Source organism: Myotis davidii, unplaced genomic scaffold (assembly GCF_000327345.1).
Source record: "Myotis davidii unplaced genomic scaffold, ASM32734v1 scaffold13, whole genome shotgun sequence".
Classification (NCBI taxonomy): Eukaryota; Metazoa; Chordata; class Mammalia; order Chiroptera; family Vespertilionidae; genus Myotis; species Myotis davidii.
Genome location: NW_006286243.1, coordinates 609,302 through 633,753, shown reverse-complemented (window position 1 = coordinate 633,753; position 24,452 = coordinate 609,302). Strand labels below are relative to the sequence as shown.

Below are 24,452 nucleotides of genomic sequence, written 5' to 3'. Positions count from 1 at the left end.
CGGTTTAACCCTGCCGCTGCCGCACCGCGGGAGTCGCGCTCAGCTGTGTCCCAGGTGTGAGGCTGGAGAGGGCGGCGGAGGCTGCGCGACTGTCTGATTCCCCGCGTTTTGATGGCGGCCTCCCCGCCCTTTCACCCAACACCGTGGAAACCCGTGGTCACCTTAGTGCATTTCTGCGATTCGGCATCTCCAACTGTTTCACCCCTGGGGGCCCGGGCAGCGGGGGCAGCGAAGACCTCGCGCCAGCCTTGGATTCTCCCAATGACTGGATCCCCGGTTCCACTCTGGCCCTGCTACAATGCATTGCCTCACAGCAACCCGATTACCTTTAAAATAAGGAGATCAAGTCGCATTACTCGGCTTATCTGGCAATCAGAATAGCCAAACTCCTTACTGCGGCTTACCAGACTGGATGACCTCGCCCCCAGCTCTCTGATGTCTTTCCCCAACACGTCTTTATGCCCCAGCGACACTGGACCTGATCTGTATTTCTAAAACTAGAGCTTAACTGACCAGGGGGTCTTTGCACTGACTGTTCCCTGTGTCTGGAACGTTCCCCCCTGGCTTTTAACAATGACTCACTCTTTTCATTAATATTTCACTTAGATCCAGTGTCACCTCTTCTGGGAGGCCTTTGCTAACCACTCTGTCCAAAGCAGTTTCCCTGCCCTAGCTGGTTTGGCTCAGTGGATAGAGCCTCGGACTGAAGGGTCCTAGGTTCGATTCTGGTCAGGGCGCATGCCTGGATTGCAGACTCAGCCCGCAGTGTGGGGCGTGTAGGAGGCAGCCTATCAGTGATTCTCTCTCATCATTGATGTTTCTATCTCTCTCTCCCTCTCTGAATCAATTTTATATATATACATATATATTAAAAGTAGCTTCCCCTGCCCCATCCCAGCTCATGCATTCATTTCTATCAAAATCAGGTTTTTGTTTTAATTTATTTTAGGGAAGGAGGGAGAGAGAGAGAGAGAGAGATCATTGCCTCAAATCAAACCCAAAACCTAGGTATGTGCCCTCATCAGGAATCGAACCCACAACCTTCTGGTGCACCGGGAGGATGCTCCAACCAACTGAGCCACACCAGCCAGGGCCACAACCAGGTCTTATTCAGATTGCACTTCTAGGACAGCACACTCTTGTCTCCCTCCAACCTTGCTGGCTTTTCTTTCTCAGTCTTTTTCTGCTCGACCTCTAAACATTAGAGCTTCTGAGGGCTTAGTCCTTGGTCCTCTTGTCTTTCCACATCCTCTGTCCAATGATGTCATCCAGTCCCAGGGCTTAAACACTATGTAAATGTCAGCGAGCCCTAAATTTATATCCAGAGCTCTAGACTCATTTATCCAACAGCTTACTTGACATCTCCACTTGGGTGTCTAATAGCCATGTAAAGCTAATGCAGCTAAAATGCATCTTGAATGATCTCCTGGCCAATCCATTCCTCGCCCCCTCCCCCCCCTGTTCCCCCTTCCCTCTCCCCCCCCTGTTTCCCATCCACCTAGGAAACGTCCTTCCTCCCTTTCCCCTTTCTTACTAATTCCCGCCCTGTATCTAATTCACCAGCAAGTCCTGTGAGTTCTGCATCCAAAATATATCCTGAATCCACCCACTTCTCTCCATCTTTGTTGCTCTCACCCTGGTCCAAGCCATCGTCTCTCATCTTGAATAGTGCAATAGCTGCCTAGCTGTTCCCCTGCTCCTCCCTTACCCTTTACAAACTTGTCTTTACAATATCTGGGAATGTTTTAAAAATCAGAATCTTATCATGCTCTTCCGTGCTTACAATATTTGAGTGGCTTTTTTTTTTAAAATATATTTTATTGATTTTTCACAGAGAGGAAGGGAGAGAGATAGTTAGAAACATCGATGAGAGAAAAACATCGATCAGCTGCCTCCTGCACATCTCCCACTGGGGATGTGCCCGCAACCCAGGTACATGCCCTTGACCGGAATCAAACCTGGGACCTTTCATTCCGCAGGCCGACGCTCTATCCACTGAGCCAAACCGGTTTCGGCGAGTGGCTTTTCATTGTGCTCGTGATAGATCTGAACTCGTTAGGAGAGGCCCTTCACCTTGTACTCCTCCTCAGTGTTCAAACAATGTTCCTGCCAGATCGGGCATCTTGTTTTTTGTTTTTGTTTTTAATATATTTTAATGACTTTTTACAGAGAGGAAGGGAGAAGGATAGAGAGTTAGAAACATCGATGAGAGAGAAACATCCATCAGCTGCCTCCTGTACACCCCCCACTGGGGATGTGTCCGCAACCAAGATACATGCCCTTGACCGGAATCGAACCTGGGACCCTTCACTCCACAGGCCAATGCTCTATCCACTGAGCCAAACCGGTCAGGGCCAGATCGGGCGTCTTGATGTTCTAGATCTAGAACATCCAAAATCATTCTCTTAGAACACCTGCACTGTTGATTCCCTACTTTCAGAATCCTTTGTCTCCCTCTCCCTCTCCTTTTTACCTGGCTGCCTCCTTTTTGTCACTCAGCCACCCACTCTATTTCATCAGTATGTTTCATTGTCTTTCCAACTCATCTCACTCACTGAAATGATCTTATAGCTGTTTATTGTTTATTGTCTGCCCCACCCCACATACACTAGGGCTTGGCATATATGTAGATGCTCAATAGGTATTGCTTAGTGAACTTGACCTGGGACTCCTGCCCACTGGAACTCTTCATTCTCTCTTTTACCCTCCACCTGCCTTTCCTCTCTTTCTTCCTGCCCTTCCTGATCTCTGCCCTGTGATCTGTGCACAATGCTTTCGGCTGAGTCTCTGCTCACACCCACGCCCCTCCAGACAATCATCCTTCATCCCCTGCACTATTACTATCATTAGCCTGGCACTCCCGCCTCCCGGAAGGAAGCCTGCTGTTCTGACCAGCATCTGCAGCGCTGCCCTCCTGCTTGTCTGTCCCTGGCAGTCCTTCATTCCAAGGTCAGAACAGCAGTGAGTGAGCCTTCCTCCTCGTGTCTCCCAGTGGGAAGAGTGCACATTGGATGTGAACCGCGCCATGTGAAGCAGGTCCACAAGTCACACCATAACCTGGGCCTCACTGGGCCCCATGCACCCTGAGGATGTGCAATAAGAGGACTCATTATGCGATGGGTGTGGGCCAGATTTATTCACTACCAGTTACACTGAGGACTTTGGGTCATTAGCAGTTATTTCTAGTATTTTTGATTCACTCATTCATTCAGGGACTCCTTTTTTGTTTGTTTATCCTCACCCAAGTATATATATTTTTATTTATTTTAGAGAGAGAAGAATAAAAAGAGAGAAACATTGATGTGAGAGAGAAACAGCTATCAGCTGCTTCTTATAAGCACCCCAACCAGGGACTGAACCTGGAACTTAGGTATGTGCCCTGACTGGGAATTGAACCCATGGCCTTTTGGTGTATGGGATAATGCTCCAACAAACTGAGCCACCTGGCCAGGGCTCAAACACTCTTTTTTTGAACACCGACCACATGCTGGGTACTGTACTGGGATACAGTGGAGAGCAAGAACAAAGCCATCACTGTCTCCCTGGAACTTAGAGTCTAGTGAGGGAGACAATGAAATACAGTGACAAGTGTGTTTTCAGGTAATTTTAAGACCTTCCCACACTCCACAGTCTATAAATTCTCTCCCTGTGTCTGGCTCTTTATCATGATCTCTGGGCTCACTGGGAGGTGCTGGTCTTTATCAAGGTAAATTCCTGTCTGTTTCCTGTCCTCCAATGCCCAACATCCTTCTGAACTCTTCTCACTCTCAGCTGAAGATCTTGCTTTCTGCTTTTCAGAGAAAATAAATGCAGACAGAAGAGAGCTTCCCACTTCTGCTTCCACATCCCATCTCACCTCTCCTTCTGGGGGGATCCCAGGCCTTTTCAATCACCAAAGCCTTCACTCCAGGGATCGTCCCTACCTCTCCCCCAGCATCACTCCTCCTCTCCACTTGGTTACTCCCAGCAGCTTATAAGCATGCTATAATTTCTCACAGCTGTAAACAAACCCTTCGTAGCTCCCTGTTCCCTCCAGTCTGCCCTTCTCTGTTTCCTTGTACAGCAAAGCATCTCAGAAGATGGCCTCCATTCACCATCTTTTCCACGTCTCCCATTTTCCTTCTCTTTCTCTTTTATTAACTTAAAATTTAAAAATTAAAAAAATTATTGATCTTATAAGGAATGGAGAGAGGGAGGGAGGGAAAAAGTAGGAGGAAGGGAAAGGAGTGGGGAGAGAGAAACATCGACATGAGAGAGAAACATTGATCAGTTGCTTCCAGTATGCACCCTGACCAGGAATCAAACCTACCACTTTTTTAAAATATATATCTTTTTATTGATTTCAAAGAGGAAAGGAGAGGGAGAGAGAAATAGAAACATCAATGATGAGAGAAAATCATTGATTGGCTGCCTCCTGCATGCCCCCTGGGGATCGAGCCTGCAACCCAGGCATGTGCCCTGACCTGGAATCGAACCTGGGACCCTTCAGTCTGCAGGCCAACACTGAGCCAAACCAGCTCCGGCGAGCCTACCACTTTTTGGTGTATAGGATGCTGCTCCAGCCAACTGAGACACACCAGCCAGGACTTAACGTAAGCTATTAAAATTTTGTAATTCACTATTTTGAATGGGTAATACATTCACATGTGCAAAAAGATTTTCAATATATTAAAATGTATAAAATGAAAGTTCTCATTCTCACCCCCATCTACTATCTTTCCAGTTCCCATCCCTGCCCTCAATGTGACTAATTTCTCTGTATTCTTTCAGAGTTTCTTTACGCATACGCAAGCAAATACTGTAGTAATACACATGCTTATTTCCCCATGTATTTCACATAAAAGCTGATGTACTATGTATACTGTTCTACATCTTTCTTTTTTGACTTAACGTGTCTTTGCTATCTTCCCATATCAATGAAGAGGAAGCTTTGTCATTTTTTCACACAGCTTCATAGTATTCTAGTGTATCGATATACTCCCCGTCTCTCTTAACCCAGCCTGCCAGGCTTCTGCCCAAACTGCCCTGCTGAAACTCCGCTTCTCAAGGCTACCTGTGACTGCCATGTTTCCAAATCCAGAGGTCAGTTGTCAGTGTCATTTCACTTGGCCTTTGATACAATGATCACATCCCCTTCTAGAAACACTTTCTTACCTGGCTTTTGTGTTTCTTACATTGTCCTGAATTTTGTCCTCCCACACTGGATCCTCCTTCTCTTTTACTAGTTCCTCTTCATCTCCCTGACTGTACGTCTTGGCTCTTTTCTCTATCTGTGGTCACACTCCAGGGAATCTCATGCAGTCTCTGGGTTTTAAATATCATTTTTACTGATTGTTTTTAAATTTTTATCTCTAGCCTAGCCCCTTTCCTTATCCCAGCGTTGTCCCTTCTTGAGTGCTTCCTCTCAGGCATCTCCATTCTTCTAGTTGATCAGAACAAACACCCTTAAGTCACCTTTTTTTTTCTTTTAAATATATTTGTATTGATTTCAGAGAGGAAGGGAGAGGGAGAGGGAGATAGAAACATCAATGATGAGAGAGAATCACTGATTGGCTGCCTCCTGCATGCCCCCTACTGGGGATTAAGCCCACAACCCGGGCATGTGCCCTTGACTGGAATCGAATCAGTGACTGCTTGGTTCCTGGGTCGAAGCTCAACCGCTGAGCCACACCCGGCTGGACCCTCAAGTCATCTTTTTATTTTTAATGTCTACAGCCCGCTAATATTTTTTAAAAATTTAACTTTGTTATCTTTAAATATACATTATGTATAATATGTATTTATTTTATATGCAAATATAATTTTACATATGTAAAATTTGATGCACAAGATACTATTATATATGTTACTTATAAAGTAGAAAATTTAAATAAATGTCTGTGAATCTACCACCCAACCCAAGGACTAGAAAGTTACCAATAAGTTGCATCTATGTGGTTCCCCCATCCTCCCATCCCCCTGCCTCCTCTTCCTATAATTACTACCTCCCCGATTTAAAAAAGTATTCCATTTTTTAAAAATATAGTTTTCTCACAAATGGATATAAGCTTAAACAATAAATATGTTGTTTAGTCTTGCTTACTTTTAATATAATAACATTGTATATTATAAAGTAGTATTTATATTCTATTACATGTAACTCTCTGGTATATGTTTGTTTTTTCTTTTCTTTTTTAAAATATGATTTTACTGCCGAACTGGTTTGGCTCAGTGGATAGAGCATCAGCCTGGGGACTGAAGAGTCCCAGGTTCGATTCCGGTCAAGGGCATGTACCTTGGTTGTGGGCACATCCCCAGTGCGGGGCGCGCAGGAGGCAGCTGATCAATCTCTCTCATCGGTGTTTCTAGCTCTCTATTCCTCTCCCTTCTTCTCTGTGGAAAATCAATAAAATATATTTTAAAAAACATGATTTTACTGATTTTAGAAAGAGAGGGAGAGGGAGAGAGAAACATGGATGAGAAACATCAATCAGCTGCCTCCTGCACACCCCCTACTGGGGATCAAGCATACACGACATAGGCCAGGGCTGTTTGTTTTTCACTTAATAGGACATTGCCAAGATTTATCCATCTTGTTGCAGATAACTGGAATTCATACACTTTCACTGGAAGATAATGTGCCACTATGTGAATATACCAAATATGTCATAATTTATCTATTCTGTTGGTGGATTTATGATGTTTTTGCTATTATAAATATTGTTGCTATGAACATTATTTCATTTGTCTCCTGTATATGTGTGAGTTCTTCTTGAGCATATATCTATCAGTGAGACTGCTAGGCTGTGAGATATAAGAATAATCATCTTTTGCAATGTACATGATTATCTAACACCTATGCTGTACACCTGAAACTAATACCAAATAATATTGAATGGAAAAACAAAGAATAATCATCTTTGAGAAAGAATGCCAAGTTGTTGTTGTTTTTCAGTATACACTCCTACCAGCAATGCTTGAGTTATCTACATTCTCTCCAGCACTTGTATTTTTAGACTACTTAATTTTTGCCAACCCAGAAGTATCTCATTTTGTTTTATTTGGCACATATCTAATTATTAATGCAGTTGAGCATCTTTTCATATGCTTATTAGCCTTTTGAATTTTCTCTTCTGGGAAATGCCTGATCATTTGGGTTGTTTGTATTTTTTTAATTGATCTGTAGGCATTCTTTATACATTCTGGATGCCAATCTTTTGTCAGTTCCATATGTTGCAAATATTTTCTTTTTTGTGAAGATATTTTGTGACCTGTTCTTTGACTTTTTTCATTATGTACAGATGCTTCAAAGGCTTGCAGTGGGATTATATCCCCCATAAACACATTGTAAGTTGAAAATATTGATAACCCAAACGGTGAGCTGAGGTGTTTTTCCCGAGGTCGTGTCTCGCAACGCTGAAGAATGAGCTACGCGGACCAGAAGATTTAAGCAAAAGCGTGGAAAATTTATTACAAGCAGATTCAGACTCCCCGCAAGGGGTCGGGGGCCCAATAGTGGGCTGCCCGTTAAAGCCTTGTAGTCCAGGGGTATATATTTGCTACAAGCCTGCTCTATGTCTACCTATGTCGTCACCTGATTGATTCCCTCAATTGTTCTTGCCCAGCAACGGACCTAAACTTTCCCTGTTTCTCTGTGTTGTTTTTCTGTTTCTATGCTGAACTTTCTCTGTTTCTATGTGTTTGTACATCTTGTTTACTGCAGGCCCTCCCTTGGTTTCCCATGCCTCCTGCTTAGGGTCGAAACATTTTATTATTTCTGCTTGGTTGCTTCCTGTGGTTAGGCTGCTCAAACTGCCATGTCTGCCCCTGCCTGTTCCACCTGCCTTTGTTTTCCACTGGACCCCTGCCCCATCTGCCTGCATTTCAAGTTAACCCTCTCAATATCTGCAAGTCGAAAATGCATGCCCAGCTGCTGTGGCTCAGTGGTTGAGCATCGACCTATGAACCAGGAGGTCATGGTTCAATTCCAGTCGGGGCACATGCCTAGGTTGCAGGCTCCATGATCCCCAGTATGGGGCATGCAGGAGGCAGCTGATCAATGATTCTCTTTCATTATTGATGTTTCTTTCTCTCTCCCTCTCCCTTCTTTTCTGAAATCAATAAAAATATTTTTTTAAAAAGTGAAAGGCATTTACTACACCTACCCAGTGGAACATCGTAACTTAAGCTAGCCTGCCTTTAAATGTGCTCAGAACACTTACATTAGCCTACAGTTGGACAAATATCTCAAGTTTCATCTCGAGTAATTGCCTTCCTCTTTTCACCAGAAGCAGGAGACACAGATGAGAGTTTGTACATGTGGTGGGATGTGAGAACACAAAACACAATATCCAAAAACATGAGCAACACAGTACACTGAAAAGTGTTGGCTGTTTACCCTTGTGATTGTGTGGCTGCCTGGGAGCTGCGGCTTGCTGCTGCTGCCTGGCATAATGAGAAAGTATCATACTGCATATGGCTAGCCATGGGAAAGATCAAAAATCAAAGTACAAAGGAGACATGTGTAAAACTTCAGACAATAAATAAAAAAAATCAAAGTACAATTTCTACTGAATGCATATCACTTTCACATCATCATGAAGTTGAAAAATTGTAAGTCGAACTATTGTAAGTTGGGGACTGTCTGTATTTTGAAGATCATAAGTTCTTAATTTTAACAGGCATATTTATCAAACTTTCAGTTTATGATTGTGCTTTTCTTCCTTGTGTAAAAGAATCACTTTCTACCCTTCTGATCAGAAAGATATTTTCTTATATATTCACCAAAAGATTTTAAACTTTTGCTCTTTATGCTTAAGTCTACCTTGAACTGATTATTGTGTACGTTGTGTTATAAGGATCTATTTTTCTTTCTTTTTAAAATATTTATTTGTATTTTTTAATGATTTCAGAGAGGAAGGGAGAGAGAGATGGAAACATCAGTGAGGAGAGAAAATCATTGATTGGCTACCTCCTGCACATCCCACACTGGGGATTGAGCCTGCAACCCAGGCATATTCCCTGACCCGAAATTGAATTGGTTCGCAAGTCAACGCTCAAGCACTGAGCCACGCCGGTTGGGCCGGGTTGTATATGAAGGCCAGTGAGTACTGCTGCCTAGCAGTTTTTTTTTTTTCTTTTATATGTGAAGAGAGAGAGAGAGAGAGAGAGAGAGAGAGAGAGAGAGAGAGAGATCAAGTTGTTGTTCCACTTATTTATGCATTCATTGGTTGCTTCTTGTATGTGCCCTGACCAGAAATCGAACTCGCAACCTTGGCATATCCAGACTACTCTCTAACCAACGGAGCTACCTGGCCAGGGCTAGGATCTGTTTGTAATATGGAAAACTGGTTTTCCTAATCTCATTTATTAAGCAGTCCCCCCTTTCTGCCTGATCTGCTTTGCTAATTCTATTATATATCAAAGTTCCATATATACATGGATCTGTTTCTGTCAACTTTTAAAAACCTGCACCAATAACACACTTTCTTAAATCCTACAAATTTAAAGTAAATCTAGTTATCTCCTGGAGCAAACATTACCTTTCCAATATAGTCTTCTTCAGGAGTATTTTGCCACTTCTTGGTCATTGCTCTATTTCAGAATCAATTTGTCAAGTTCAATAGGATTTTGGTTGGAGCTGCATTGAATCCAAAGTCCAATTCAAGACAAATTGACATCTTTTTTACATTGAAACTCCCTATCATGGATTTGGGATATCCATTTACTAGTATTTAGGTCTTTAATGTCTTTCAATGAAATTGTATAATTTTCTGCATACAGATAATGTACATCTCTTGTTTTATTTCTTCCTCAAATATATACTTTATTGCTTTTCTGGTACGGTAAATGATATTTTTTAAGATTACATTTTGAATTGTTTTTGCTGGTATACAGAAATGCAGTTGATTTGAAATAATGATTTTAGAGCCAACTACCTTGATAAGCTCCCTCTTTTGTATAATAATTTTTCTATAAACTTTTTGAATTTTCTACAATCATATCATCTGCAAATATAGCAAGCAGTTTGCTTTTTCCTTTCCAATATCATGGCTTTAATTTCCTTTTCTTGTGCCGGCTATCGCCTTTAATACAATGTGAATACAAGTAGTGATAGCTGGCATCTTTCTTTTGTTCCTGACTTTAAAGGAAACACTTCCAGTGTTTTCCCAGTAAGAATGAGGTTTGCTGTAGTTTTTAAAAAAATAACTTTTAACCTGGCTGGTGTGGCTCAGTGGTTGAGCATTGAACTATGAACCAGGAGGTCACAGTTTGATTCCTGGTCAGGGCATATGCCCAGGTTGTGGGCTTAATCCCGGTAGGGGGTGTGCAGGAGGCAGCTGATCAATGATTCTCATCGTTGATATTTCTATCTCTCCCTTTCCTTGCCTCTCGGAAATCAATAAAAAAATATTAAAAATATTGCCAGAACCGGTTTGGCTCAGTGGATAGAGCGTCGGCCTGCGGACTGAAGGTTCCCAGGTTTGATTCCGGTCAAGGGCATGTGCCTTGGTTGCGGGCACATCCCCGGTGGGGGGCGTGTAGGAGGCAGCTGATCGATGTTTCTCTCTCATCGATGTTTCTGCCGCTCTATCCTTCTCCCTTCCTCTCTGTAAAAAATCAATAAAATATACTTTTAAAAAATATAATAATAAAATAACTTCTATCAAGTTAAGGAAGTCCCCTTTTATTTCTATTCTGTTGAGTTTTGTCATGTCTGGGTGTTGAACTAAATGCTTTGTAAAGCCCAGTTTTATTGTGAAGTATAACACATAAAGATAATGCAGAAAGACATAAATATAAAATACAGAATACTTATAGAGGGAATACTTGTGTAACCACCATCCAGGCTAACTAAGAGAACCTGGCCAGTATTCAAAAAGGATTTGTATGTGCTCGCTTCGGCAGCACATATACTAAAATTGGAACGATACAGAGAAGATTGGCATGGCCCCTGCGCAAGGATGACACGCAAATTGGTGAAGCGTTCCATATTAAAAAAAAAAAAAAGGATTTGTATGTTTCTACTCTGTCATACACCATTTCCTCTTTGCAGAGATAAGCAGTATTCTGACTGTCATGGAAATCACTTCCTTGCTTTTCTTAACAGTTTACCCATATTTGTGTACATTATTTAACAATATAGTTTCTTTTGTCTGCTTTTGAAGATATATATTGTATATGTAATAATACTATTGTATATATATGTTATATACATAGAAGTGGAATTACTGTATTATAGGGCATATTACTTTTTATTAGATAATGCAGCTAAACTCTTTTCCAAAGTGATTTAACCACTTATACTCCGTTAATTGTATATCAGGGTTTCTATTGTCCCTATTATTTTCTGATCACTAATGACGTTGAGCACCTTTTCATATTTTGTTGACCTTGTGGATTTCCTCTTGTAAAGTGCTATTTCAGATCTTTAGTTCACGTTTATAATTTTTATTGTTAGGATATTTTTTTCCTATTCATTTGAAAAAGTTCTTTATACATCCTGAACACGTCCTTTGTCAGTTATATATGTTGTAAGTGCTTTCTTCTATTCTGTGGCTTGTCTTTTAATGAACAAATGTTCTTGATTTTAATGTAGTCAAATGTATCAATCTTTTCCTTTATGGTTAGTGTATTTGAGTATTTCTTATGAGAGATTTCCTTCCCCTGAATTCATGTATATATTTTTCTATATTATCTTCTAAAAGGCTTTTAGTTTGCCTTTTACATTTATTTGTTTTGTTTTTATTGATTTCAGAGAGGAAGAGAGAGAGAGAGAAACATCAATGATGAGAGAGAATTATTGACTGGCTGCCTCCTGCATGCCCCCAGCTGGGAATGGAGCCCCCAACCCATGCATGTGCCCTGACTGGGAATTAAACCGTGACCTCCTGGTTCTTAGGTCGATGCTCAACCACTGAGCCATGCTGGCTGGGCTGTCCTTTACATTTAATATAACATATAGTGGGGGATGATTTTTGTATATGGTTTAAGGTAGGGGTTTGTTTTATGTTTTCATATAGATAATTGTCACAGCACATTGAAATCTGCTTACTTTCTCTCCTGCTCAAAAGTGCAAACTCTCATAAATCAACTGTCTATATATTTGTGAATCTGTTTCTGCCTATGTATTTTGTTCCCATGGTCAATTTATCTATCTATCTTGTGCCAGTACTGTACTACCTTAATTGTGATGGCTTTGTGATTATGTCCTGGTATCTGGTAAAGCAAGTCTTTTCACCTTGTTCATCTTCGAGAGGCTATTATTGGCTTTTTACATTTCCATGTAAATTTTAGAATCAGTTTGTCAGTTCCACACAGTCACAACAAAGCCTGCTGGTATTTCGATTAGAATTGTACTGAATCTATAATCACCTTAGGGAGAATTGACTTCCTCATGATAGAGACTTTTACTCTATGAACATGATAATATCTCTCCATTTATGTCAGGTCTGCAGCGTCTCATCCTAAATTATAATTTGCTGCATACAGGTCTTACACATATTTTGTTACATTTATATTTTTGTATTTGGTATTTTTCATATTAGTGAAAGTAGCAACTTTAAAAATTATTCCTCATCTAATTGTTTGTTGTTCGTATACAGTGGGGCCTTGACTTACGAGTTTAATTCATTCCATGACGGAGCTCGTAACTCAAATTACTCGTATGTCAAATCATAAAGTGAATGACTGAGACACGTGATGCTGGGCTGATGTTGGGGTGTTCACTGTGACGTTTGCTGCGCCAACTAGCAGTGTGGTATCTGAAGTTGGCTCGTAACCCGAATTTTAGCTCGCAACTCAAAGCAAAAAATCGGCCGAGAGACGGCTCGTATCTCGAAAAAATCGTTAGTTGGGACACTCGTAAGTCAAGGCCCCACTGTATAGATATGTAATTTATTCTGGGAGAGTTAATCCTCACCCAAGGATATTTTTTACATTGCTTTTCAGGGAGAGGAAGATGGGGACAGAAAGAGAGAAAAACGTAGATGTGAGAGAAACCTGTAACCCCAGTACATGCGCTTGACCAGGAATTGAGCCTGTGACCCTTCAATCCTAGGGCAGATGATAACCACTGAGAAACACACCAACCAGGGCGAGTTTGTGTGTGTGTATATATATATATATCCTTGTTAAACTTATTCTAATTATTTATAGATTCTTTGAAATGTTTTACATTTGCTGTCACATTTTCATATATTTTGTAGATGGTAATGGCTTTGTTTATCTTTTTATGTAATCCTTTAACTTTTTCCCTCTTTATCTGACTGACTGCACTGGCTAAGACCTCCATTACAAGACTGAACAGAATTGGTGATACCAGGCATTCAATTATCAGATTAACAACTTCCCTTCTAGTTTTCTAAAAGATTTTTTAAAATCACAGTGGAGGTTGATTTCATCATGTGCTTTCCCTGTATTTATTCAGATGAGTATATGATTGATTTATTTAACCTATTAATATGATTAATAAAGTGAATGTATTTTCTATTATCAAGCTCCCTTTAAATTTCTGACATAAATTCAAGTTAATCTTGGATATTTTATTTATTTATTTATTTTTGCACATTGATTCAGTTTGCTAGTGTTTTATTGAAGATTTTTGTATCTTTGTTAAGTGAGATTGGCCTGTAATTTTCCTTTCTAGTATTTCCCTTTTCTTGTGGGGTTATCAAAGTAATTCTGGCCCATGAGTTGAGGGGCGTCCTTTCTTTTCCTATTTTCTGGAAAAGTTCATACAGGACTAAAATGATGTGCACTTTGAAAATTTGGTGCAACTTGCCTGTATGATGTCATTCTTAACGTTTTCTCTTCATCTCACACCACACATCTAAACCATTTGCAAATTCTGTTCACTCTAGCTTTAAATTAAAATCAGAATTCAAAACTACTTCTCAACAGAACTTAGATGAAGAACTTAGAAGACAGAACCTACACACAGAACCTAGAGACAGAACCTAGAGACAGAACATAGCAAAAGATCCTGGACAGAAACTGGACACGGAACCTAGAGACAGAACCTAGCGAGAGAAAACCTGGCTGAAGATCCTAGAGACAGAACCTGGCTACAGAACCTGGATAGAACATGGCAAGAGAACCTGACTAGAACCTGGTGACCGAACCTGGCTGGAGAACCTAGCTGGAGATCCTAGACAGAACTTGGCTGGAGAACTGGCTACAGAACCTGGCTGGAGACCCTGACAAGAGAACCCAGCTATGATGATCACCAAAAAAACAAACAAACAAACAAAAAACCTACTTCTCACCTCCACAGCCATTATGCCACCACCATCTCTCGCCTGGATGATTGCGGTAGCCTCTCTCTCTCTCTCTCTCTATTTTTTTAAAAATTGATTTCAGAGAGAAAGAGAGATAGAAACATCAATAATGGGAGAGAGTCATCAATTGGCTGCCTTTTGCATGCCTTACACTGGGTGATTGATCCTGCAACCAGGGCATGTGCCCTGACCAGGAATCCTTGACCTCCCATGACCATGACCTCCTGGTTCATAGGTTAAAGCTCAACTACTGAGCCACGCTGGCCAGGCTTCAGTAGCCTCTTAATTGAACTTGTTGCTTCTGTTCATGCATCCATCATGACATTTGAACATTTTTAAAAATTGATTTGAGAGAGAGAGGAAGAGAGAGAAACACATCGATTTGTTCCACTTTTTTTTGTTTGTTTGTTTTTAATCCTTACCGGAGGATATTTTTTCCATTGGTTTTTAAAGAGAGTGAAGGGAGTCCTAACCGGTTTGGCTCAGTGGATAGAGCATCAGCCTTCGGACTGAAGGGTCCCAGGTTCGATTCCCGCCAAGGGCACATGCCTGGGTTGCAGGCTCATGCCCAGTGGGGTGTGTGCAGGAGGCAGCTGATCGATGTTTCTCTCTCATCTATGTTTCTAACTCTCTCTCCCTCTCCTTTCATCTCTGTGAAAAATCAATAAAATATATTAAAATAAAAATATATTAAAGAGAGTGGAAGGGAGAGAGGGAGTGTGTTTGGGGTGAGGTGGGGACGGGAACAAACATCTGATGTGAGAGAAACACATGGATTGGTTCCCTCCTGCACCGTGGGGGAGGGGATCCAACCTGTAATCCAGGTAGTGCCCTTGAACCAGGGAATCAAACCAGCGACCTTTTGGTTTCCAGGCCGATTTATAACCTTTGAGCACCACCGGCCAGAGGTGTTCCGCTTATTTTTAAAATATATATATACTTCTTTATTGATTTCAGAGAGGAAGGGAGGAGAGAGATAGAAAAACATCAATGATGAGAGAGAATCATTGATCAGCTGCCTCCTGCACACACCCCACTGGGCATTGAGCCTGCAACCCAGGCATGTGCCCTTGGCGGGAATCGAACCTGGGACCCTTCAGTCCGAAGGCTGATGCTCTATCCACTGATCAAGCTGGCTAGGGCATGTTCCACTTATTTGTGCATTTATTGGTTGCCTCCCGTAGGTGCCCCCACCAGTTCTCAAACCCGAAAGGTTTGGGTGTATGGGAGGACACTGAACCTCCGCGCCAGGGCTGACCAAAAAACGTTAAACACAACCACTGGATACCTGCCTGAGACCAGAAGCTCCCTCTGCATTTAGCGTCTAGCCATGGCCCACAATAAAGTTTTATTGAAACAAAGCAGGAAAAAAAAAGGTGCCCGTCAGTCTTTCCTCACCAACCAATCAGAGAGTAGAATGCTTATGTCGCTCACAGGCGCTCCAGCAGTCGGAAGATGGGAGCGGGGACACGTCCCGCCCGTAGACCCGCCTTCTAAGAGCGGAAGTACGGCCGGAAGTCAGCCATAGAGTTGAGCCGCCAGAGCGACCCTGAAGGGAGGTGGCAGGAAAGACTCGGAACGGCTGCCGGAGGTGACGGAGCGGCGGCCCCGCCCGGCGATCGGGAAGACGAAGCTTCAGGTAGCGGCCCGCAGAGTCTAACCGAGGGTACGACGCTGCTAGCTGCGGGAGCCCACAGTCTCTGGGCGGCCTCTTTAAGGGAGGGGGCGGAGCCACGCGGCAGGACCGGAGGGTGAGGTCACGTGGCGGGGGGCACTTGCGGGGCACAGTGGCGATTAGAAGGAGCGTTGTCGTTGGGGTAGAGACCATGTGACACCCCTTCCCCCACTGCATCCTGTGCCTGGGGGTTCAGCGGGCTGTACGCGGTAGGGCTTGGGGTTAGGCCCAGGGGTGGGGGGCGGGCAGACTGGGCGTGGCGACCCTGTCCCAGCCTGGCATCCTTCAAGGTGTGGCGGATTTGACGATTCCTGGATCCACGGTGTAGACGGCTCCCTCTCTGACTCCCCGTTGCAGAAGGGATTCTGTGCCTCTGCAGTCAGCCCTAGCCCTGTGCTTATCGTCCCAATGTCCGGGGAACTCCAGCTTCACATCTCTCTCCTTGCAGCTCCAGACATCCTGAGCCCAGGTCCCCCCAGCTCAGTGCAGCCATGAGTGCCGAGGTGAAGGTGACAGGGCAGAACCAGGAGCAATTTCTGCTCCTGGCCAAGTCGGCCAAGGGGGCAGCGCTGGCCACACTCATCCACCAGGTGCTGGAGGCCCCTGGTGTCTACGTGTTTGGGGAACTGCTGGATATGCCTAATGTTAGAGAGGTGGGTTCCTGGCCTGGATAGCCCACCGGGAAACTTGGGGTTCACGTTTGAATTTGAGGTGGGTGGGCAGGACTCACTTTGCAACCCCATAACCATTCACTTGAACAATATCAGGATGATAATTAACTGGCATCTTGCAGTATGTACACAAGTAAACTCTTAGTTTCCCTTTGAGGATGAATGATCTGTGAAACCCAGTATTTTTTATTTTTTTAAATATATATTTATTGATTTTAGAGAGGAAGGGAGAGAGAGAGAGAAATGTCAATGATGAGAGAGTCATTGATGGGCTGCCTCCTGCATGCCACCCTCAATTTGGGCATGTGCACTTGACTGAAACTGAACCTGGGACCCTTCAGTCCACAGACCAACGCTCTATCCACTGAGCCAAACTGGCTAGGGCTTATTTTTTATTTCTAAGCAAAAGAGCATGTGATTCAGAATAGGAGACCAGATTCCATCTTGTCTCCACCAATGTAATAGCTCTTAATAATCATGTCTCAGTGTTCTCTTTTAAAAATGGAGCTGTGCCCTGGCTGGATAGTTCAGTTGGTTAGAGCTTGTCCCAGATATGCCATGGTTGTGGGTTTGATCCCTGGTCATGGCAAATACAAGACTCAACCAATGAATGCATAAATAAATGGAACAACAAATAGAAAAAAGAAATAAATAAAAAATGGAGCTGATACTGCTCTTCACCATTGCTGTAGAAATCAGGTGAGATTATTGGAAAGTGTAAAGTCTGGTACAAATGGAAGGAATGAATGTGAAATTGGCATACCCTCCCCCCCCCCCCACCACCACCACCACCACCACCCCGCACCATCACTTAAGTTAGATCATATAGAAGGTATCTTTTCCCCAAAGACATGTGGCAAGGTGCTAGAAACACAGTAGAGGGAACTATTCACACAGAAGTGGTAGAGTTAAGAGTTTACAATCCACAGGGGGTAGATTGCCAAGATGTATGAAACCAGCCCAAGTCCTGAGCTGCTATGACAGTGGTATGTGGGCAAACTGTGAATTAAGTTGTCAATGGCCAGTGACTGAGTCAGTGGATTTCGTCTTTTGGGATTACTCTGTGCTATAGAGAAAACTGGCTGCCTTCTTTCCCTGCTTTCCTCTGCAATGGAGCTAAACAGAGTCAGTCAATGTGAAGAAAAGTATTTATTGGATGCCTGTTGTCTGGGAATGCCAGGAAAGTAGTCAAAGACAACAGTACTTCTGAAGCTTTCATTTCAGTTAGAGATCAGATGAATGGATATACATATACAAATCATTTATTCAGCAAGTTCTTTATTGAGAGCAACAACTACATGCTTAGCTCTGCTTGACCTAAGAGGGATACCAAAGACTGGGCCTGTCATCTTGTTGAAGAGAAAGATATTCTATGGTAGCAACCTTAGGCAGGTTTTGATTAAGTGTCAGAATGAGTGATGAGGGATAGGAGGAGAGGAGATCTGGGTGGGCTGGCCTGGGTGATGAAAGCCTGGTGAAGCATGGCTGAAGCAGAGGCCACAAATTCCAGTGGCTGCCTAGGCTGTGCAGCGGGCAGAGATGAGTGAGGCTGAGGCAGGAGTCTGGTGAATTGGGGAGTATAGCAGACTGCCTAAAGATAATCAGATTTACAAATATACACACTAAATTTACAAATAAAAAACACCATTTGCAATGTCTGGTGCATGCATGTGTGTGTGTGTGAAATATTGAACACTGAATGTTCTCAACTCTGAATTTAGGGTAGGAATTGGAGGTTATGAAGGCAGAGGGCATTGTGATTTGGGCCGGGGGGTGGGGGGGGAGTAGTATAAACGAAGGCCTGGAGGTGGAAATGAGGCCTTCCTATGCGGACAGTGATCAGAGAGGCAGAGTTCCTTTCAGTGAGCCTGGAGAGCCAATGGAAGGGAATGGTGGGGCCAGGAAGTGGGATTCAAAGCAGGGTAAGGCAGGGAGAAGGGTGAATAGAGGCCCTTCCTGTCATCTCTTCCCTCATATTCTTGCAGCTGGCTGAGAGCGACTTCGCTTCCACGTTCCGCCTGCTCACAGTGTTTGCTTACGGGACATATGCTGACTACTTAGGTAACCAGAGGGGCTGGAGCTCGGGAGTAGTGGGGGTGGGAGAAGGGCAATTTCTGGAGGGACTTCAGAGAAATTCTCGAGATATCCTACTTAGATCCCTTAGGTACACAGGGTCAAGGTCAAGACCTGAATCGGCATGGAAAACTTGGGAAAAAAAGCAAGGGACAGAGGCTTGGCCTTCCCACAGAAAGGAAATCAGGATGTCCTGCTTGGTCCTTTTTTTCCAGCTGAAGCCCGGAATCTTCCCCCACTCACAGAGGCTCAGAAGAATAAGCTTCGACACCTGTCAGTTGTCACCCTAGCTGCCAAAGTCAAGGTGAGTGACAGTCCCCCAGTCCTGAGCCACAGAGCATCCTTTTGTACATCCCTTCACAAGGGCTATCTGAAGGGAATTTGTACTGGGACAGCCTTTGATACACTGTTGCTTCTTCCTGCCTTCCCCTCCACATTCTTCCTAGATCTGGATCTAAACATCATCTGCAGCCTTTTTAGGCTGAGTATTTTTCTCTTAGCTGTCTGGTTCATTTTTATTTTTCAATCAACTTTAAGTTCTAACGAAAACATCTTTTGTGTGTGGGGTCAAAATAGCAACTGGGATGCCACTCGCTATTTTACAAGGATCACCCTCCTTCCCACCATAGAACGGCCCATGCAAACAGCCTAGGCCCTCTCTTCTGGTGAAGTGCTAGACTTCTATTCTAGAATAAGGAATATATAACCAGAAGTGTTTGTGTGTGTTTTTTGTTGTTGTTGTTAAATATCCCCCTCCCTGGACCAGTGCAAATGTCCATTTGCACTCTCCCAATCATTACTAGACTCTCCCATCATTCTAATGATTTTACTTAAGTCGGGCTGCCTCTTGTGAGAAGTCTTTTTGAAAGTATGCTGAGTATAAATGGTAACAGTAACTCTAGACCTCTCCCACACCACATACTTCCATTATGTCAAGCTTCAAGCTCATCTTGAGCAAGGTCTGTACACTACCCTGAGCTATGGCCAGAGGATTGACACCCAGGCAGATAATCACTTTCTTCCTCTGGTGTGAGAGGTAAGGGTGATAGGAGAGCACAAGTCGTATATGTTATTTAAGATAGCCCTTCTCATGCTGTTATTTTTCAGGCAGTAGTACTTCTATTTTGTGGTAGAACCAACCTTTTAGAAGACATGATTTAGGAATAGGAGTGGAGGGTAGGCAGGTAAGCCTAGGCGGGGGAAAGGAGTGAAGAATCTCGGAAGTCCTTCTCTATGGCAGAGCCTCACAAATCCCAGCCCGACCTCCCCGGCTCCAGTGTATCCCATATGCAGTGTTGCTGGAGGCCCTTGCCCTGCGGAATGTGCGGCAGCTGGAAGACCTAGTCATAGAGGCCGTGTATGCCGACGTGTTACGTGGCTCCCTGGACCAGCGCAATCAGCGGTTGGAGGTTGACTACAGCATTGGACGGGACATCCAGCGCCAGGACCTCAGTGCCATTGCCCGAACCCTACAGGAGTGGTGAGACCTGTGTCCTGGCACTGTCCCTTCTTTCACCCCACGCAGGGGAGAGGTGCTTTGGAGGGGGAGGGCTGGGCGGCAGAGGTGGAATTCAAGAGGATGGAGGGAAATGAGCTCGTTCCTTCTGAGAGAAGACAGGAGTGGAGGGGCTTGGGAGGCAAGAGACAGGAGATGGTGTCCTTAGTTTCATAACTGGGGGAGGGAAAGGTGAGTTGTACTCTTGAGAGGACCCTCACTGGGAAGTTGGTTACCTTAGGCTGGATTTAACCCATTAGTCTGTAACCAGCACTGTCCACAGGCCCTGGGCCTCTTCCACTTCTGCTTTCTCTAACTTTAATTAGTACACCTTCAATTTCTCTTTAGCAGCCCCTATCCCACTTTGGTTTTGAGTTCCTACTCCCATTTCGCACATCACTCCACTCACTTCCTTATACCTCTCTAATCCTACCTGAGTGTCCTGGCTCCTGGGAATATTGTTGCAGTGGTTTCCAGATGCCCTGGTGAGGGTTCCTAACTCAGACAAGGATTTGCATATCAGGATCTAGGGTTCTTTCTGGGTCTATTTTTAGTGAGTCTGTGATCACAGCTCTCTTCTGCTGACACTTCTCTCCTCATTCCCGCAGGTGTGTGGGCTGCGAGGTAGTGCTGTCAGGCATTGAGGAGCAGGTGAGCCGTGCCAACCAGCACAAGGAGCAGCAGCTGGGCCTGAAGCAGCAGATTGAGAGTGAGGTGAGCTGTCAGGGGAGTGAGACAGACCCAAGCTCCTTCAGCCGGAGCCAGTTGTCAAATGCAGAGGGGTTTGGACAGTGGCTATAGCAGACAAACAAGGTGGGCAGGACTGTCAGGTTCTGGAACCTTCCTTGTTATCCCCCACTCCTTTCATCCTGGTAGGTCGCCAACCTTAAAAAAACCATTAAAGTTACAACAGCAGCAGCCGCCGCAGCCACATCTCAGGACCCTGAGCAACACCTGACTGAACTGAGAGAACCAGCTGCTGGCACCAACCAGCGCCAGCCCAGCAAGAAAGCCTCGAAGGGCAAGGGGTGAGCCAGTGTGGCAGGAATTGCTCGCTTCCGGGGTGCCCTGCTTTTTCTTCAGAGACCTGGCTGCCTTCACTCCCTTTAGTCATTTGCAGGGGGTAGGGAATGGGGGAACCTTCAGGGATTAGGGGATTCCTTGCAGCTTCTCTCTCTTTCTTCTCCTTGCCAGGCTCCGAGGGAGCGCCAAGATTTGGTCCAAGTCGAACTGAAGGGACTGTCGCTTTTTTCCTCTGGGGATACGGGGTCCCAGCTGCCTGGCTGCCCCTTAGGAGTCCTCAGAGAACCTTCCTGTGCCCCTGGCCAGCTGATAATTTTAGGTTCATGACCTTTCATCTCTCTTCTGTCCCCCACCCCCAAGCATAGATCACACCTTCTCTAGGGAGGAGGCAAGTACAAGTCATGTTTTGTTGGTACTTTTTGTTTTATGTGACTTTCTTATGTGTCCCATTGTCCCCCTCCCCTTCCCTACCATGCTCTCTCTCCTATATTTTTAAGAGACAGCACTGCCCTTGTTTATTATGTCATTGAGTAGGTGGGGCTGCTGGTCTCCAATAAACCCACATGTGATCCTTGTCCTACCACCCCACCCCTGCATGACTAATTCCCGATTCCTACTCCCTACCCCCAGCCTATTTGGGCAGCATCTACAGAGCTGTAGGGCTCCCATTTCTGTTCCCACCCTGAAAGTTCTGGGAGCTAGTCTGCCATTCTAGGAGTCACTGGACACTTTCATCCTCAAATTGTGTCGTTTCTTTTCACCTCCCCTTGGGTCCTGGGAATGCTGCTGCTTCAATGACCCCAGAGCCTAAGAAGGGCAGCTGTTTCTCGAGATGTTGAGAGATAGTTCTTTCTTGGCCCTGGCTATCTTAGAAAGCCTGATGGCAAACCTGGAAGAATTTATACTTCCTTTTTGTGAGTTTTATGGAGAAGGAAAGGGGATATAGATTGTATTAAAAAAGAAAAGTATACATATATATACTATATCTATATATAACGTAACACAGAAATAAATCTATGAGAAGTCTATCGATAAGCATGCCCTGAACTGGGTATCTTCTGTCTTTGTTATTTGTGGATGGGAAGAATGGTCGTTCCCAGTCCACTGTACAGCATGGTGCTGGAAAATGAAGAGAACCAGATACTTTGTGCTGAGTCTTGGCCTACATGACTTTGGACAGATGGCTCAGTATCTCAGCATTCGTTCCGAAGTAGTGGATACTTTGTGAGCACCAACATGTGACAGGCACTGGAGATGCAAAGTGATGATCACTGTCCCCAAGGAGCTGGAGTTCAGCCTGTTTCCTTCCACCTTAAAGAATTACAAGGGGAAGATTGACAGTACACTTCAGTTTTTGCATCAGAACCACAGAGCTCAGAGTTTCCCTAGCATTGTACTGAGAGGACTGGTCTTGGCCTAGTCCACTGTTGTGCATTCCCTGGAATTGGGAAGCACTAGTGTAAGGGATAGTTGCCCACCCCCCACACACAATTGCATGTGAAGCAGTTGCCTCCTGAGGGTCCCAGATCTTGTGCTATTCTCTAAATGGAGAAAAGTGGGGTGGAATTCTGAGTTTATTATTAAAGTGGGCTGGGTAAGCATATTGTCTTGAGGGGGCTATGGAGACTTAATGGGACCAATCCAAAGAGCCCTACTTCAGGAGTTGATACTCCTGGCTTCTCATTTTAGCTTTTCTCTAGACAAGCATTTTAAGCCTGTTGCATCTTGATTCTCAGTCTCTACCTCTGAAATAAACCCTTCCTTCCTCCCACAACCTTCTAATGTATAGAAGTTGCTCATTCCTAGTGCTTTAAACCTGTCTCCCCTTCCTCTGCCCATGCCCGTTTTTCTCTTGAACTTATACATTTTCCTGCAAGCTGGTTGCAGCTAATGGCTCCATAACTTCCTGACCTCTCTAGCTCCATCCTTTAGTGCAGCGGTTCTCAACCTGTGGGTCACGACCCCTTTGGCGGGCGAACAACCCTTTCACAGGGGTCGCCTAAGACCATCCTGCATATCAGATATTTACATTACAATTCATAACAGTAGCAACATTATAGTTATGAAGTAGCAACGAAAATAATTTTATGGTTGGGGTCACAACATGAGGAACTGTATTTAAAGGGCCAGGGGACCCTTTCCCCCTCTCTAGGTGGGAGTCTGTACTTGTTCTTCAATAAATCTCCATCTAAATAAATAAATAAAGGGCCAGACGGTTGGGTGGCTCTAGAGCATTGGTTCTCAACCTTCCTCATGCCGCGACCCTTTAATACAGTTCCTCATGTTGTGACCCCAACCATAAAATTATTTTCGTTGCTACTTCATAACTATAATGTTGCTACTGTTATGAATTGTAATTAAATATCTGATATGCGATGGTCTTAGGCGACCCCTGTGAAAGGGTCGTTCAACCCTCAAAGGGGTCGCAACCCATAGGTTGAGAACTGCTGCTCTAGAGTAGTGTGTTCTGGGCTGGGACTGCCTGGCTAAATATCCAAAAAAGGAGGGGGACCCTTACAGCCCCAGGGACATGCAAATGCAATTTGTCTTTGATTTGCAAAGATGGGCTCTTGGCTACCAAGGCATGGAGAAGAGGGAGCGGAGTATTTGTGGACTCAGTTTTTGAGCATGAAATTTGGTTCAGGATTTAGGGATTCCATGTATAAATAGGCCCAGGGCACCAAGAAAATCTTCCTAACCAAGACTCTTATCACCACTTGCACACACTCACACACTCATCCTGGACCACCATGGTAAGAGGAGGAGGAAGAGAACCTCCTTTCATGAGAATTCAGAGTTCATGCACATGAGGCAGATGACACTGAAAAGATTAAACCAAAGTCTCTGAAGCTAAAAACGGCGGTTGGACTGGTGCCTGTCCTCATGCACAAGAAAAACAGACAATGTCTACAGTCAGTGTTTTGTGAAATCCTTCTAGAGAAGAAATTCTCCCCTTAGGTGCATCTTCCAACATGAGTGGAAAGAAAGGCATGTAGAGAGACAAATCTAGGCGGTGTATTATATATTACTGTGTCCAAATTATCCCAGAACTTAGTGGCTTAAAACCACACATTTATTAACTCAGTTTCTCTTTTGGGATTTGGCACAACTGAGCTGAGTTTTCTGCTTTAGGGTCGCTCACAGGCTACAAACAGTGCTCATTAGGGCCATATTATTTCAAGGTTACAATGGGAAGGACTTGATTCCCACACGCTCAGTGATTGTCAGCAGCATTCACTGCTTCAGAGGTGGATGGA

General features: G+C 44.1%; 2 protein-coding genes across 7 annotated transcripts in view; one reads left to right on the top strand and one right to left on the bottom strand.

Annotated features, from left to right (window-relative positions):
* PIANP (PILR alpha associated neural protein) overlaps positions 1-15,859 on the bottom strand; it is a 22,634-nt gene extending 6,775 nt beyond the window's left edge. The window contains exons 1-2 of the mRNA XM_015559961.1: positions 15,855-15,859; positions 10,366-10,370 (exon numbers count right to left, since the gene is read on the bottom strand). The gene's annotated coding sequence lies outside the window, so the exon portion shown is untranslated. The remainder of the gene's footprint in view (positions 1-10,365; positions 10,371-15,854) is intronic.
* The window catches only part of COPS7A (COP9 signalosome subunit 7A), a 19,533-nt gene continuing 10,805 nt past the window's right edge, over positions 15,725-24,452 (top strand). For 2 of the 6 annotated variants that reach the window (XR_001512826.1, XM_015559962.1), the window contains exons 1-7: positions 15,725-15,924; positions 16,382-16,586; positions 18,590-18,665; positions 18,893-18,981; positions 19,955-20,157; positions 20,781-20,886; positions 21,049-21,200. Coding sequence is in view for 5 of the 6 variants with exons in the window: in XM_015559962.1 (XP_015415448.1) it covers positions 16,425-16,586; positions 18,590-18,665; positions 18,893-18,981; positions 19,955-20,157; positions 20,781-20,886; positions 21,049-21,200 (788 nt within the window). In the remaining variant the exon portion in view is untranslated. Of the gene's footprint in view, positions 16,010-16,036; positions 16,143-16,381; positions 16,587-18,589; positions 18,666-18,892; positions 18,982-19,954; positions 20,158-20,780; positions 20,887-21,048; positions 21,201-21,366; positions 22,226-24,452 lie in introns of those variants that run through there. The other 4 variants (XM_006757569.2, XM_006757568.2, XM_006757570.2 and 1 more) reach the window with 4 other exon arrangements.